Here is a 15,896-nt window from a genome sequence, read left to right as displayed (position 1 = left end):
CAGTGTGACCTCTGATTCACCTGCTAGCTCACTGCACTCACAAGAGGAACCAGGAACATGACTAGTAAACCAACTGCCCTAGGAAACTCAAGCCAACTTGTCAGTAAATGAAGGGATTGCTGTTTAAGCTCAACAAGTTTTGCAGTGAGTGTAATCCAGGAATAGATCACCAAAATGAAGAGAGAAATGACTTGTCTATACAAGAGCAAAGAATGACTGTCGGAGGTGAGTACCCAGCTGAGATCTAGGACTTGTACCCAGTGAATAAAGTAGCAAAAGTCCATTATCCTCAGCATGATGGCCACAGCGGTTAGTTACACACAGAGCACAGGCAAAGCACATACTCCAAATGAAAGAGAAAGTACTAGATTCTGACCTCAGGACAAAAGGAACAGCTAGCTACCTTTCATTTAAGCATCACTGTGTGAACAGATAGAAAAGAGTGGGTTGCAGCAGAGAGAGGCCACTGTGAAGTTGTCTTTACAAAGGAGTGTCTGTTCTTGGGTGTCCTAGAACATCGAATCCAAGGGATGGTCAGGTCATGAGTCTGTAAATACCTACCCTGCTTGCCGGCAATGCTGTCCCACTGTGGACATCTCCTCCCAATTCAAAGGTTGTCTCCTGAACAGCTCTATGGAGATGAAAAATAAACATAAAAATTAAACTTCAACTGACAAGGTAGTACTCTTAATACAGCAAGAACAGATGAGTATTTCAATATTCAAATATCATTAATAAATTCATTTACTTTGGCACACAGACTTTAAAAAGTGACAATAAATATGTGAACTTTTCTTAATTAGGAAGCATATCAAAAAAACTCTCATGGTCCTATTTTTAAAACCAGATGTTAACAACAAAAACAAAATATTGAGACTAAAGAGCTGGCTCTAAGGTTAAGAGCATCTGCTGAGTTTGGGTCCCAGAACCCACGTGGTAGATCACAACCATCTATATCTCCAGCTTCAGGGGATCTAATACAGTCTTCTGACTTCTGTGGGCATCAAGCACACACATGCTATACATGAGCGCAGGCAAAACACTTACTCAAAATAATAATAAAATAATAATAATAAAAAAATCACATTTTCAACATGGACAAAGGTGAGATAAGCAAAACGATATTCTTTGGAACAAACACAGTAAATACAACACCCTGGTCCCAACCTAAGGGGAGAAGGAGCCTAAGGTGCCTATAAGCCATCAAAAGCAAAGATATGGCTATTTCTGGATTGTTCTAACATCTAAGAACTACATGGTTTAATTTCAAAACTTCATCTAGAGACTGAAACAAGGAAATAATGTAGAAATTCAAGCCATTTTTATTAGAAATTCCTCTACAATCGTCTAAGAAAATAAAATCTGTTGTGATGTAAAACAGTTACCATGCTCTGAATAATAGCTTCTTACTAAGAAGTTCAAATGCTTTTACTAAAGGCTAATCATTCACTTTCTGCATGTAACTGTCTGTAAGACATCAGTTTGGGGTTTTGAGGGCTGTGTGATAATACACTGATTCATGAATTATTTACCTATCTAGTCATTATCCATCGAGCACCTATGTGTTATTATTGTGTTCTGAATCCTAAGAAAGGTGTGATTTGTATAGCCAAAGGTCATAACATGATGGCATCTAAGTCAGTATAAAGTCACTCTGGACTTGGGCTAGATTCCTGCCTACATGTGGTACACACACCCAAGTACATACATTACAAAAAAAGTAATAATAAACAAACAAACAAACAAACAACTTGAGGTGAGAAGCTATTCCAAAGTGTCCTATCTGTGAAGGTGGCCAGTGGTCTCTGTAGTAGATGGACCTCTGTGAATCTGAGGCCAGCCTGGACTACATGGTTGAGTTTCAGGCCAGGGCCATGCAGAGACTACCAATACAGGTATATAGGTTGGTCTATTTGTATACTCTTTGGCAGAAAGTTTCACTTCTGTGGACTCAGAAGTTTGTTTTAAATACCATGAAGAGCCATGGCACCTATTTTTCCAAAAGATACTTTATTAACATATAAAATAGATAGCAAAATAGCTAAACAGTGTATGTTTTCAAAATTATCACTAAAGGAAAAGTCACTCTTCTCCAGAAGAATGCTCATTAGTAGACCACACTGCAAGACCTCAGGAAAACACTAGGTGGAGCTAAAATGCTCTGAATTCCTAAACAGATTCCCCCTTGCATTACCATGGTTCTCAGGGAGAAGAATATGAAGGAGGAAAATACATCAAGGAAAGATTTTGAAATACTATTAGTTACATAGGGTGATGGTTCACACAAAAAGAGATCAACTTAAAAACCAATTTCAAGATAAAATCAGAATCTACGTGTTTGCTCCAAAACCAATCCAAATTTGTGATATAAACTCCCATTTCATAAAATGCACTGATCTTCAAAAAAAATTATTTTAAATAGGTGAGTGATTAGCCTGCATGTATATATGTGCAACATGTGTGTGTATAATGCCCACATCAGGACCCCTAGGGCTGGCACTACAGACAGTTATGAGCTGCCTGATTTAGGTGCTGGGAACCAAACTGGGATCATCTGTAAGATCAGCAACTGTTTTTAAGCACTAAGCCTTATCTCCAGACCCTTCTTCACCTTGATCTTTTAAAACTGAAAATTTAAGGATGGGGAAAATGGCAGGCTGACAGCCTGAGTTTGATCCACAGGACCCACAAGTAGGAGAACCTACTCCTGTGAGGTATCCTCTCAACTCCAAAAGGAACAGACGCAGACACACATACAGAAAATTTAAACTAATGTAATAAACTCTAAGTAAAGATATTTCCATCTAATTGAAATTACTTTACAGCCAAACACTCTAAAATCCTTAAGCTGATCTATCACATTCACCCAGGTTTATGTCTTGGGCCCTTGACCATCAGGCCTCCATCCACAGATCTCTTGGAAAGAACGTGGTCCTGGATGGGGTCCACAAACTTAAACACATGCGAGGTGCCAAACTGCAGTCTCATGCCACTCTGCAGCATTGTGGTCTCTGAGATGCGCTGACCATCCACGTAGGTCTCTGCATCCATACTTCTGGGTGTCACAGTGACCACTCCATCCATGTTGGTGAGATCACAGTGATGGGGCTGAATTCCGGGGCCAAACAGCTAAGAAGAGAAGGAAAAGAGTTCCATCATGAAGCACTCAATGTGTAGAGTTCTGTTATGACGAATGCAGTCTAAGAAGCCCTCGGTTCTCTGGTTTCTTAAGTGGATTTCTCTCTAATAGTGTAAAACCATGTCAGGACAGCTGAACACTGTTAACATCTAAAAACCTGTTGTAAGGCAGGAACATTGTAACTCTGTTTTACTAATCATATGATGGCCTGGGGAAGTAGTTCAATAGTTATGATCCTTAACGATTTGTATGAGGTCCTGAGTTCCAACCCTAGAATACACACACACACACACACACACACACACACACACACACACACACACACACAGAGGGAGGGTGAGGGGAAGGGGGAGGGGGAGGGAGAGGGGGAAAAAAGGGAGAGGGAGAGGGGGAGAAGGGGAAGAGGGGGAGAGGGGAGGGGGGAGGAGGAGAGGAAGAGGGGGAGAGGGAGGGGGAGGGGGAGAGGAAGAGGGGGGAGGGGGAGGGGGAAAGGGGGGAGGGGGAGAGGTAGCAACATTTCCACTGTATCTCCACTATCCTGAAACAGACCTATAAGTTGCTATCAGCACCTTCACTTTCTAGTCAGAAGTAAAAACTCAGAGAAGAATGTCACAACCAGTCATGTTTCCGTGTATCCCTTCTGGATACAGACAAGTCACGTTCTCTCCAAACTAAATCAGAGAAGTGAGTCAGAGAGGATGAGCGGCATATTCAAATACAAAGGCTGCCTGTCACCTTCATCCATTCCCTTGCAGCTGGTTCCTTGATGAGTGCTTACTAATTACTGATAGGAGGAACAACCTTAAAACGCTTAGACAGCAGGCATGATCAAGTACCTGGATAGAATTGTCATCAAATTTCTCTGTCCCAACTTCAGTCACACTTAATTGAAGGCGGTATAACTTTGGCTTGTCTCTGGAGTCAGAGCCATCTGTGAGAGGGAAGAGAAGACACAGAGCTCCGTTTGTCAAGTCTGATGTTCTTATGCTTGAAACAAACAAGTTTCTCTTACTAAGGCTAGCACGGTTTAACTTCTCAGGATTTCTTTCCAGAGTTGATGTTGCAGTGAAACTTAACCAGATACAGAAGCCAAGCAGCTCCTGCTGGAATAGAATGTACAGTGTCACTGATTCCAATACTTTCTTTTTTTGTTGTTTGGTTTTTTGAGACAGGGTTTCTCTGTGTGGCCCTGGCTGTCCTGGAACTCACTTTGTAGACCAGGCTGGCCTTGAACTCAGAAATCCACCTGCCTCTGCTGGGATTAAAGGCGTGTACCACCACGCCCAGCTACCAACACGTTCTAATTACAAGTTTTCCTACATGCTCTCCTAACGTCCCCTTACTGACTCTGAGGATGGAACTGCACTGAGAACACAGAGTAAGGCCACATAAGCCATTAATTACTTCAATGCTGTGCCTTTGTTGGACAGAAGTACCACGCACCCTTACAGTGCACAGCACAATATAGCTGGTGGGGCATAACAAGGCTTTTAACTGTGCAACCCAGATCTCCTGAACCACAGACCTAGGAGTAAGTCTCATGTGATTCCAATGTCTACCACTGATAATAAATGCTGATGAAATGTTTAACCCCCTTGAGAAGAACGGAGTCGAAGACAGAAAAGAGATTTTGCTTTTTTTTTTAATTGGTTCTTTTAGAATTTCATACATGTTTTGATGATGTGAACACCATACCCCAACTCCTCCAGATCTACCTTGCTTTTGTATCCATCCAATCTTGTGTCCTTTAAAGAATATGTGTATTGACATTGCTGTAAACCTGACTCTCTATGATGGGGAAGGAGCTGGAGGAAAGGAGGCAGAAGACCCCTGTTTTCAGAGTTAATATATAACCTCACAGAACACATGTACCTCACAGAACACAGCAGTTAGTATACACCAGGCTTCCACCACAGCCCAACATTGAGTTGCAAAGATTTCCTTTAAAAAGTCTCCCCAGTCTGTTTCAAGATTGCCCAAGTAACATTCAGTCACTTATTCAAATCTTCAGTCATTGGAATCAAATGTTGGCTATGAGAGGTTCAGAAGTTTAGAAGGTTTGGTGTATACACAAAGACTGTTAAAAGTCTCTCAGCGGCAATGTAGTCTGAATTCTTAAAAACAAAAGACACCATGAATATCTAGTTATCTAGATCTAGCTTTAGTTTAGAGTACACGAAATATCATTCTACTGACAGCATTTTCTATTTCTGAATTATCAAAATCTTTAACAACTGGGTGAAGGTAAGAGGAGACCAGGGTATGTCAGAGACATAATGCCTTATATGGACCTCCCAAAATGGATTGTCTGTGTTGTTTCTCATAAGGTTAGAATATTCTCATCTCTAACTGTTCTCATAAACTCTGGATTTCAATGAAACATCAAAATCACAGAAGCTAAATACTGTGGTACATGATGAATTTCAGCACTCTGGAGGCTGACCCTGCCTCAAAAACAAAACCAACTCTTGTGGCCTTTTCCTGAACTCCTACCCTCCCAAGATGTTTACTGTAATATATTCTCAACTGTCACAGGCAGATCACAAACTGTGCCTTTCCTACATTCAGAGCACAGGAACCTTGTACTACAAAGATTCTCACTTGAATAGGTCCCCATAAGTTGCAGGCTCCTTGGTAGCTAGGCCACACTGGCCCTTTTAATAGTTAATGTTCTAGAGCAAACAGTTATATTAAAAGTGAAAGCATAATGCAATACAGTCACACAACTACACAAATAAATTACAAAGGGTCAAAATAAGTAACCATGTGAGTTAAAACCACAAGAACATGAAAGACATGTCTATTAGAGCAGTATTTACATTACTATTCTTCTGCAACTTACAGAGGGACACTATACTTTATGACACCAACAGACAGGGCTGCGTTCCCAGTCTCTCCTTTCTTCCTACACTTCACTACAGCAGAAGCCAGAGACAACCTTATATAGAGTACAGAGAAGCTAATGACTATAGGACCAGTGGGTAACAGAACATCTAGTCCAAGCAGAGGGAGGCTGGCAAATGAGAATGGCTGGAAGTTTGGTGCCTCTGACCTCTCTCCCCATGGCAACCCACCTCCATCTCTAGACTGGAAGCTGATGGTCACAAGCAGGAGTATTATGGATGTTCCTTCAACCTCCATTCCAACTGTCTTCCACCTCCAGGGAGCACTCTACATAGTCCATAGCACCTGAGTGCCTCTCCAGTGGAAAATTAGGATATCTGAAGTGCTATAGGCCAGCCATAATCCGACTCAGGGCAGATACAATAGGCTACCAAAACCCTAGCCAAGTTTCATAATGCAATTTTCCCTCAGATTGTGACATACTGACAAATATTTAATATACTACAAATTGTGGTGTTGGAACTTATGTTTAAATATAAATTCTATGACCATCTAATATACAGCTAAATACACAGCCTTACAGGAAACTGCATCAAACATATTTCGGGTGCCTGGGTGATAACTACATCCATTACATGAGGTCACTCACTACATGAGCTTCTGGTTTCACGTCAGCACTTAAAGCATTTCAAATTTTGGGATGAGATGTTCTTTAAGATGAAAGGGACACAGGCCATAACACAGCTCAAGAGCATTTAATGGCCCTTTGCTTGCATGCTACAAGTCTGCACTCAATCCTGTGTCTGCATTCACTTCCCAGAGGGAACTTGGGAAAATAAGCATTTAAAAGGGGAGGTGGGGGCTTCCAATAAATAATCTGGGTTCTGGACACAGAACACTAAATAGATATGAATAGAAAGCCAGCATGTTACACTTCTTACACATACAGTGTCTGCTCAGTCAACATTGTTCACCTAGGAGGTCCTGTTAGTGCCCCAATTACAAAAGTAGTATAAGCAGAGCATTACCTTCGTAAGTGTGATAGCTGTAGTAGGCAAAGTGATTCCTTCTCCCTGGGATTAAGAGACATGCCAGGACCCAGGTGAAGGCAGCATCAGCAGGACAGAGACCATGCAGAACAGGTGGAAGAGGGAAGGAGGAGAAGAGATGCAAAGGGTGAGCTTCAGTAAGATGCTTCAAAGGAAGAACTGGCACATTTTACCCACCAGCATTCAGAGCTGTGGGGAAAAGACTACAGTAGACCCAGTCAGTGTTTTAGAAACCAGTGCAGACTGTTAAGGAAAACAGCGGGGTAACAGGTGAGTCACCAAGCAGCAGGACAGCTTGTGTTAACAGTGAGTTAACCTTATAGGTTACCACCCCACTTGGCTGGCTCCCTCCGTTTAAAGGGCACATTCAAATCCAACACACAAGAGAATCAGTACCCTGGCTTCCATTCTTCTGTAATCCTGTAAACACACCTGCACCTCTGAAAATTCCTGCCAATACCTCCCAGTCTTCCACATTGAGGGCACACACTTAACTGACAATGTGCCTAATGCAAATATAGTCCTTATCCACCCATAACATATCAATATGCATGAATATTTCTCATAATGCAAAGTGACACAGCTCTGAGGCAACAAAGACCTTATTCTAGCACTCAGGCCCTACCAGCAAACCTACCACCCTTAGGACAAAAACAATGTTTCCTCATTTTGGATATGAAGGTAGCTCTCACAAGCAGCCCAGAGACTTAGAAGGGAGTGTGGATCTGGAGAGGCACTGAAATTAAACTGAGTTCATTACCTGCTATCAGAGACAGTCTTTCTTAGCTATCTTCATATCCATTGATCTGCTTACATAGGAGCTCGATAAATGTTGCCTGAAGGTAACCAAGTGCTAAGAAAGGTACTGGTGAATATGCAACTGTGTTGTTGCTAGCATTTGATGAAAAGTAGGACAGAACTGACCTTTATCCAGGGTCTGCCATCTTTGAAACACAAAACATTAAATGCATGCGGTTATCTGACAGACAAGTAAAAATTAAGCAAACCATGGAAGCAGTCATTAGATACGAGGGTTGGGCCAATCTATGCTGTTACCACTCTATGTCTGAAGCCCAGAATGGTGTCTGATGTAGCCTCTCTGCTGTCTACCAAAGTCTATTTTCTACTATACATTTAAAGATTACTGTCAACTGCTAACAACTAAGACTCTCAAACTACCACACATAAGTTCTCCAACCAATGCAACATTTTGATGGACAGACCCATCCTTGAAAAAGACCCTCAAAGTTTTCAGTTAAAACCCAATGGCATTTTCACCATTTCTCTTCCTTCCTTCAGGTAAACAGGCACCATGTCCTTACATCACAGAACATCTCTGACTAACAGTGAACTCCTAGTCAGAGAATTGAGGACAAAGTAGCACCAATAATTCTTCACAAACTGCCTAGCAATGAATACAGGTCCTCAAACATAATAAATATGAAACTACTACCCTAAGAACCACACGGCCTTGGCCATAAATTAGAGTGGCTTTCACACTTTACTATTCTATTCAGCATCGGTGTATCTCAGCTATCTCCTAAGACTGTTGAACCACAAAGAACATATCTAATCTCTAGTTAATTATAATAGCCAGCTGGGAAAAACCGAAGCAGCCTTAGAAATAAAAATGAACACTGAAACCTGAAGGAGAGAGTTGGAAAAACCTGCCCAAGGAACCACATATTATTAATGTAATATATCCTTTTTAATGCTATTTTTCTGTAATTACTGACTTTTATTTTAGTTCCTTACCAGAAGAAAGTAGATAAAATATCTTCACAATATTTAATAATACAGGCCACATAATACCATTTAAACTAAATTGACAATAATGTGATTTTGGCTGACTGATAAACATGTTACATAGAGCACATACATGCTAATACATACTACATGAGAATGTATGTATCTGTAACATACTTATGGAATTTGTATTTGTAATTATGGAATCAGTGTATTTGTCTACCTAGTGACTAACTTATGACAACAGCTTCAGCTTGCAAGAATTCTATGATATAATTAGAAGAGTAATATGAAAATAAATGTGTTATTTTAAAATAGCCTACTAGTTACTATAATAGGTTTCAAAGTTATAGTTAAATCTAATAAATACTGTACATATGTCATAAACAGTTAGGGTAACCTCTCCCTTTCTCTCTCACATACATACAGAGGTTGACTCCAGGAAGAGTTAATTTCAATTTGTTTCTAGTACATTAACTAAAGTTACTTTGGAAAAGTTTTCTTAAAAGGAACTGATTATTTAAAATGTTTAAATACTACTTGTTACTTTAAAACTTGTGTTATATTTATTTTTGTTCATGTGAACTTAATTTTTGTTCATGAATTAATGAATTCTATGGCCTTAAGGGTTTTTTTAGCTTTTTGAAAAATAATTGCCATTTAATGAATGTTTTATTTCTTCAATGAATGGCCACTTAATACATTAGAAAGTAGAAACATTTATGGTTAAAAACACATTCCTACTCTACCCAGCGTTCTCACCTGGGCTTAGCTCTACTAAGTAGGGCAGCTTCTCGGGAGGAAGAGCGGAGCCGTAGCCAGACCCGTCAGCTCTGTCTTTCCCCTTCAACGACTTCCCTTCAACATGTTTCTTCATTTTCTTTGGGATGTAGTCCGGTGGTCTCCTCTTCAACTGAAAGACTAAAATCCCTGGAACAGTGACGATGGCAATTATCAGCCAAGCAAACCAGGGGCATGATCACTAAATGACAACCATGGGCCCAAACAAAACCAAGAAGACATATTTTAGTAACATCTGCCAAGGAGTAGCAAGGAAAAGCTCACACAACTGATATCTTACTCAGTGAAGGATAAACTAGTCTAGTCTGTGTGCTCTGAAAAACTCCAAACAAAGCAAGATAGCTAGCAAGAACAGCATATACTAACTAGTAAATGGCACATTAGTTTAAAAATAAATGAACTTGCACTGTGGATAGCCTTATCAGCAAACATTCACACACACATATACAAATATGTCAGCTGACCTGATTTTTATTTAATTCAAATGAATTAACTCAAAATTCAAAACAATTTTCAAAATTAAGCTGTATTAACTGTCTAGAATATTGCAAATTATGTATGAAGCTAGAAATGCACTTATTCTTGTTTTTTTTTTTTATTTTTGGGGGGTGGTTGTATTTTAAAGTATCCATCTATATGCAATATTGATATGATAAGGAAGGATTATGTCTTCATTAATGTAAAGGCACTCATCTAGAAAGTCAACTATACCAATCCTAACAGAGTAGAGGAAAATGTCTGCACAGTGATAAATGGACACCATTACAGTTGAGCATCCCTAAGTCCAACCCCTGAATCTAAAGTGCTGCATTGTCCAAAACCAAACCTCATGACAGGTTGCACATCAACACATTAAAAATAATGTGCCAAAACCCATCACAAACACACATTCTCTCCCCCCTCCCTCCCTCTCTCTCTCTCTCTCACACACACACACACACACACACACACACACACACACACACACACATATTTTCCAAATCACTGGATGAAGAAGAGGTTGCAGAATCTGACTGGTAGACTAACAAAGAGTAGTCTCTACCTTTGTCACTTGGCCATTCCCTGAAGATTTGTAAAGGACATTCATCATCGTCAAGAATTATTTCCTTAGCACCTCTCTCATCAGAATGCTGGGCTCCAGGAGGAAGCATAACCTAAGGAAAACATAATTACAGTAAATACCACAAAAGCAGATCAGCAGCTGCTCAAGAGAAGGCTTGCAGCCTTTGGTCTCGCTCACCCAGGCTGGCCTCCTGAATACTGGTGTACTCCTGTATCTACCGACCTTTAAAGTACTGTTCTGAATGAGCAGTCAATCAATCAATCAATCAATCAATCAATCAACAGAACCCAACAAACACTATGAACAATCTTCACTGGTCATTGAGAAAAAAAAAGATTAACTAAGTAAAGACATTGTTTCAAACAAAAGCTTAGTTGGATAGCTAATTTGGCAATTATTCACCTGGCTCTTAAGAAAAATTGTGCTAAATATTTGCATTTATTACAAATTTCCACATAGAAAACCACACAGTTAGCCTTCAAATAATTTCTTAAAGATAACTCCTCTACTACAATCCTCTGCAGTCACTACTTCATCTTTCACATTCAAGCAAATATTTATGAAGTAAATTCATATAATCGGAAATCTTAAACTACAACTCAAAACAGTTTTTATTGTAGATAACTGTATGGTGTCATTTTAAGTATACTGTCTAGGTACATTACATAGCCATTCAACTGTTTTCAGGCAAATGTTGGATAATCTTGTGCTCACTGTACTCTTAACAAATGCTGTTTCTGTTTCTTATGCATGTCTACTGAGGCCAAATTCTCATTCACTCAAGACTCCAAAGGGAGAGGAATGTGGTTGATGCCTCTACAGACACTCGCAGTTTATATTCTCTGATTCAGTGCAAAGAAACATGAGAAGCCGAGCCACAGTTTCAACTTCTTAATTAAAAGGTCTGACTGCAACAGACGTTACCAGGTAACCCTTCATCATGCTTACACACAAAACAGATGAAACCATTCTGTAGAAACCTATTATCCTTCTGTACAAGGCTTCAGATTAGCCCTAAAGGAAAACGAATGACAACATCCCCAGGCTAAACTTACCGGTTTTCATTAGCACTTTTTATTAAATTCTATATCCTACGCCTTCCAGACCTGACCTTCACTTATATCCTCAGCCTCTCTTTGTGCCACTCATTTTTAGGCCACTGGCACATGGGTGTATTAAGAGCCCACAGTCCAAGTGATTCATTTAGGACATCACAGAGCACTCTCTCAGTCTGAAGACACTATCTCCTTTCTACTTGGCCTTTTGTTCTTTTTATTATAAGCTCTTTGGGGGACATCTCTTAACTTTGTATTCTAGCAAAAGAGCTAACAGAAAATTTTAAATACTCAACAAATAATTATGTGAATAAATAAAATGAAAGTAGACTATGAAACAGCAATAGTTTACTATGGCAAGCTGGGAATATAATGCAATCAGGTAAAATCATTAACTAGGCTGCCTAAGCTTGCTCAAGAAAGCTGTTCAGACTGAGCAAAAGACCAAAGTACCAGCGTTCCTCCAGAGGAATCAAACAAGCTCAAAATGGACCGTCAATAAAGTTCATGGTCTGCTTCTGTAACTTTAGGTCCCTGAGGAATGGTTACTTTACTTTCTAATTTTAATAGTAAAAACAAATCACTTAGTTTAAAAAGATGAAGATGTTACAAAATTCATTATCATAGACCAAACCATGTAATTCCATGGAACATTAATATCCGATTTATATAAAAACCTCCCCTTGCCATACAATTTAGCGAAGCCACATTTCAAGAAAAATGCACATTTGAAGGGTAGGCAAGAGAGATACAGAGATCAACAAAAAGCAGAGTACACAAACTGACTCACACAAATGAAGGTGACTGAACAAAGCATTCAGAGGGAAGAGAAAACAAAGCCTTTCAAAACATGCTGGGTCAACTGGGTATCTCAATATGGAAAAGATAACAACATTAATGTAAAATGAACATACTGATTTATAGAGAAGGTAAAATAATAATTAAAAAGAATGGGCCAGTAAGATGGCTCAGCAGATTAAAGTGCTAAGAGAGAGTTGAAAGAGAGTCTTCTGAACTGCACAGGGCCATAGCATTCACAAACTCAGCAGGAGATGTTGTTGCCTGCATGAGACCAGCATAAGATCAGGCCAGTCAACATCCCATCATAGAGCAGAGAATGGCTCCCAAGCCCCTGCCTGTAGCTAAGGAGCTACACACAACTAGTGACTTCTGCAGGAGGGAGAATGGTCCTTAGTAGACTGATCATGCTTAGTTGATGGCGCCACACCCATGAATAAATATATTTGAAGCTGAACTGAACTGAACTCAGTGGGTTATTTTAAAAAACAAAAAATACCAGGGGTTGGGAGGCATAAAGTTGAGAGGAGATGGGGAAAAGCTGGAGGAGGTTAGAAGAGTAGGTACAGGGAGGTGAATATGATCAAAGTACGTTGTATACACGTATGAAATATTCAAAGAATGAAAATATTATCAACAACAAAAACCTAAACCAAGAGGCATAACAGCACATGTCTATAACCTCAGTGCTGGGGAGAGGAAACAGTATCCTGAAGTCCAGAGGCCACCCAGGACAGCGAGCTCCAGGTTCAGGCAAGAGAGAGCCCGCTCAAAAAATTAAGAGTGGAGAGCAATAGACAAAGGCACCACGTCACCCACACCCACATGAAATATTTTTCTTTTCAAATCACTTGCTGTAATAAAATACCAGCTATCTTTGTTTTTAAATCTATTGATTCATTTCTCTCTGCTTCCTGACCATGGATAAAATGTGACCAGCTGCCTCACCGTCCAGCTGCTGTGGATTCCTACCACAATGAACCAAACCCTCAAACCACTGAGCCAAAACAAACCTTCCTTCCAAAGCAAAAAACAAACCACTGTTTGTTATAACTGGACAAACGCTAAAGTAAACAAGTATACAACTATAACTGATGCAGAGACTAAGAGCTCTTAATTGGTTTATGGCTAAATAGAAAATCTGCTGTTTTACTTACTACTACAAATCAATCTCAGGATACAAACAATCACTATACCCCAATATATATACCTAATGCCACAGGTACAGTGCCTCCGAGAAGCTGCAGGTGATTATGAAAGCAGATTCGAATATAAATACAATTATGTTATCTATGATGGTGATCCTGAATGACACCTACACTGAACTGAGTGTGTCTGTAAGTGTGTTTTCTTTTCTTTTTTGTTTTTTTTGTTTTTTTTTGTTTTTCAAGACAGGGTTTCTCTGTATAGCCCTGGCTGTCCTGGAACTCACTTTGTAGAACAGGCTGGCCTCGAACTCAGAAATCTGCCTGTCTCTGCCTCCCAAGTGCTGGGATTAAAGGCATGTGCCACCACGCCCGGCTCTAAGTGTGTTTTCAATGTTGGCTGCCCTAATAACTGATGTGGGGAAGATCAGCCCCGGATGCAGCACCAACGGGCTGAGGGCTCAAATAACACAAAAGGGAGGAAGCACAGGAAGGCAGCAAGGTGTGCAAGCCCTATACTTCCATCGCTGAAACCACTGCCTGGACTTCACACCCAAGTTTCTTCAAGTCTTTCAACAGAGGATCACAACAGTGACTTTCCAGGTAGTTGTCAGACCTTCAACTTCACACCAGGACTGCACAACTGGACCCTCTATCTATGCGATCCTTACATCTTAGACTTAACAGCCACCAGGTTCTCTCAGTCTCCAATGTGCAGCACTGCTGAGACTATTTTATTTATATATTATGTAATTATACATACATAAAATTGGTTATACTCCTCTTGACTCATATAATATATGCACAAAATAAAAATTGGAAGAATGCCTATCAAAACTTTAATAATGAGGTTAACTTTGGTAAAACAACTTTGGGCTACATTTTATTAAATTTATCTTTTATTTTAAGAATATAAATTTGTTTTTATTACATTTGTTTACTATTCCTCTGTGTATGTAAGGGGATAGGGGCCATAAATATGAGTGAACACACACCAAAATTTTAAAAAACAATCTTTCCTTTAAAAGCCAAGTCTTATTATGAACAATCCTGGGGAGAAGTCGATTTGTAGTTACGTACCCGGGCAATACAGTAGTCCTTGGGATTCTCTTTTTCCAGACCATACTTCTCCAAAGATTCGGCTACAGCAAAGTCTGCGGTATCGGTAGTAGACAGCAGGATTGTCTTGTATGGAATATTTGGTTTTAAACTATCTGCATATATCCTCAGTGTTCCACCTGAAGAAAGAATTTTACATCTTTGAGTGCATCTTCATCTTAGGTCACTGACAGAGGCTGCTGACACTGACTGTCACTAGGAAAGCACCAGCCACAGTGGTGCAGATACATCCAGTGTGGACCTGGGGCTGGCTTCTACGACACTCTTCTGTGGTGTACTTCTCTTCCCGTTTCCAACTTCCTCAACCCTGTAACTACAAGACCTGCTTCCTCCAGTTCTACTTTTGAAGCTTTCATCTGAAGCAAACAGAGCCCAAATACACCAAGGATCAATTTCACTCAACAAACCAGTATTTTAAAAGTGAACTAGAAAACAGAAGACCTCAAGTACTTAATCCAAAGACTTCATGAGGCATTTGCCACCATGGTGGGGCTATTTCAATCCTAGGCACTATAAACTAATTTTATATGTAGGTGTACAGTCATCTGAGGGGCCTGGAGGTAGGAAGGACAATTTAGATTTCCTCAGATGTTCTGATGTCCCCTTCTTAGTAGAAATATACATATGCCACATTATGTCAACTTGACTCTCTTAATCTATTTTCTATTATAAGTCATGGTTAAGAAGCCCTGAAACAAAGCAGGAATCATGGCTCAATCCCAGACTCCAGCAGAGGCAGGTGGATCTCTGGGAGTTCAAAGCTACATAGTGAGTTCCAGGATAGCCAGGACTACATAGTGAAACCCTGTCAAAGGGAAGGAAGGAAGGAAGGAAGGAAGGAAGGAAGGAAGGGAGGGAGGGAGGGAGGGAGGGAGGGAGGGAGGGAGGGAACGAAGGAAGGGAACGAAGGAAGGGAGGGAAGGGAGGGAGGGAGGGAGGGAGGGAGGGAGAGAGAGAGAGAAAAGAAAGAAAGAAAGAAAGAAAGAAAGAAAGAAAGAAAGAAAGAAAGAAAGAAAAAAAGAAAGAGGGAGGAAGGGGAGGGAAGGGAAGGGAGAGAAAGAGAGAGAGAAAGAGAAAGAGAGAAAGAGAGAAAAGAAAAGAAAATTAAAGAAAAGAAAGAAGAAGAGAGAGAAAGAA

General features: G+C 40.1%; 1 protein-coding gene across 26 annotated transcripts in view; it reads right to left on the bottom strand.

Moving 5' to 3' along the window:
- Positions 1–15,896, bottom strand: part of Afdn (afadin, adherens junction formation factor) — a 145,408-nt gene that overhangs the window by 72,800 nt on the left and 56,712 nt on the right. For 21 of the 26 annotated variants that reach the window (XR_385293.3, XR_001782046.2, XR_001782047.2 and 18 more), the window contains exons 6-12: positions 14,721–14,878; positions 10,622–10,733; positions 9,541–9,708; positions 7,012–7,056; positions 3,976–4,070; positions 2,867–3,129; positions 562–631 (exon numbers count right to left, since the gene is read on the bottom strand). Coding sequence is in view for 21 of the 26 variants with exons in the window: in XM_006523752.3 (XP_006523815.1) it covers positions 562–631; positions 2,867–3,129; positions 3,976–4,070; positions 7,012–7,056; positions 9,541–9,708; positions 10,622–10,733; positions 14,721–14,878 (911 nt within the window). In the remaining 5 variants the exon portion in view is untranslated. The remainder of the gene's footprint in view (positions 1–561; positions 632–2,866; positions 3,130–3,975; positions 4,071–7,011; positions 7,057–9,540; positions 9,709–10,621; positions 10,734–14,720; positions 14,879–15,896) is intronic. The other 5 variants (XM_006523760.3, XM_030249528.1, XM_030249526.1 and 2 more) reach the window with 1 other exon arrangement.

Source organism: Mus musculus, chromosome 17 (genome assembly GCF_000001635.26).
Source record: "Mus musculus strain C57BL/6J chromosome 17, GRCm38.p6 C57BL/6J".
Classification (NCBI taxonomy): domain Eukaryota; kingdom Metazoa; phylum Chordata; class Mammalia; order Rodentia; family Muridae; genus Mus; species Mus musculus.
This window is presented reverse-complemented; position numbering and strand designations above follow the sequence as displayed.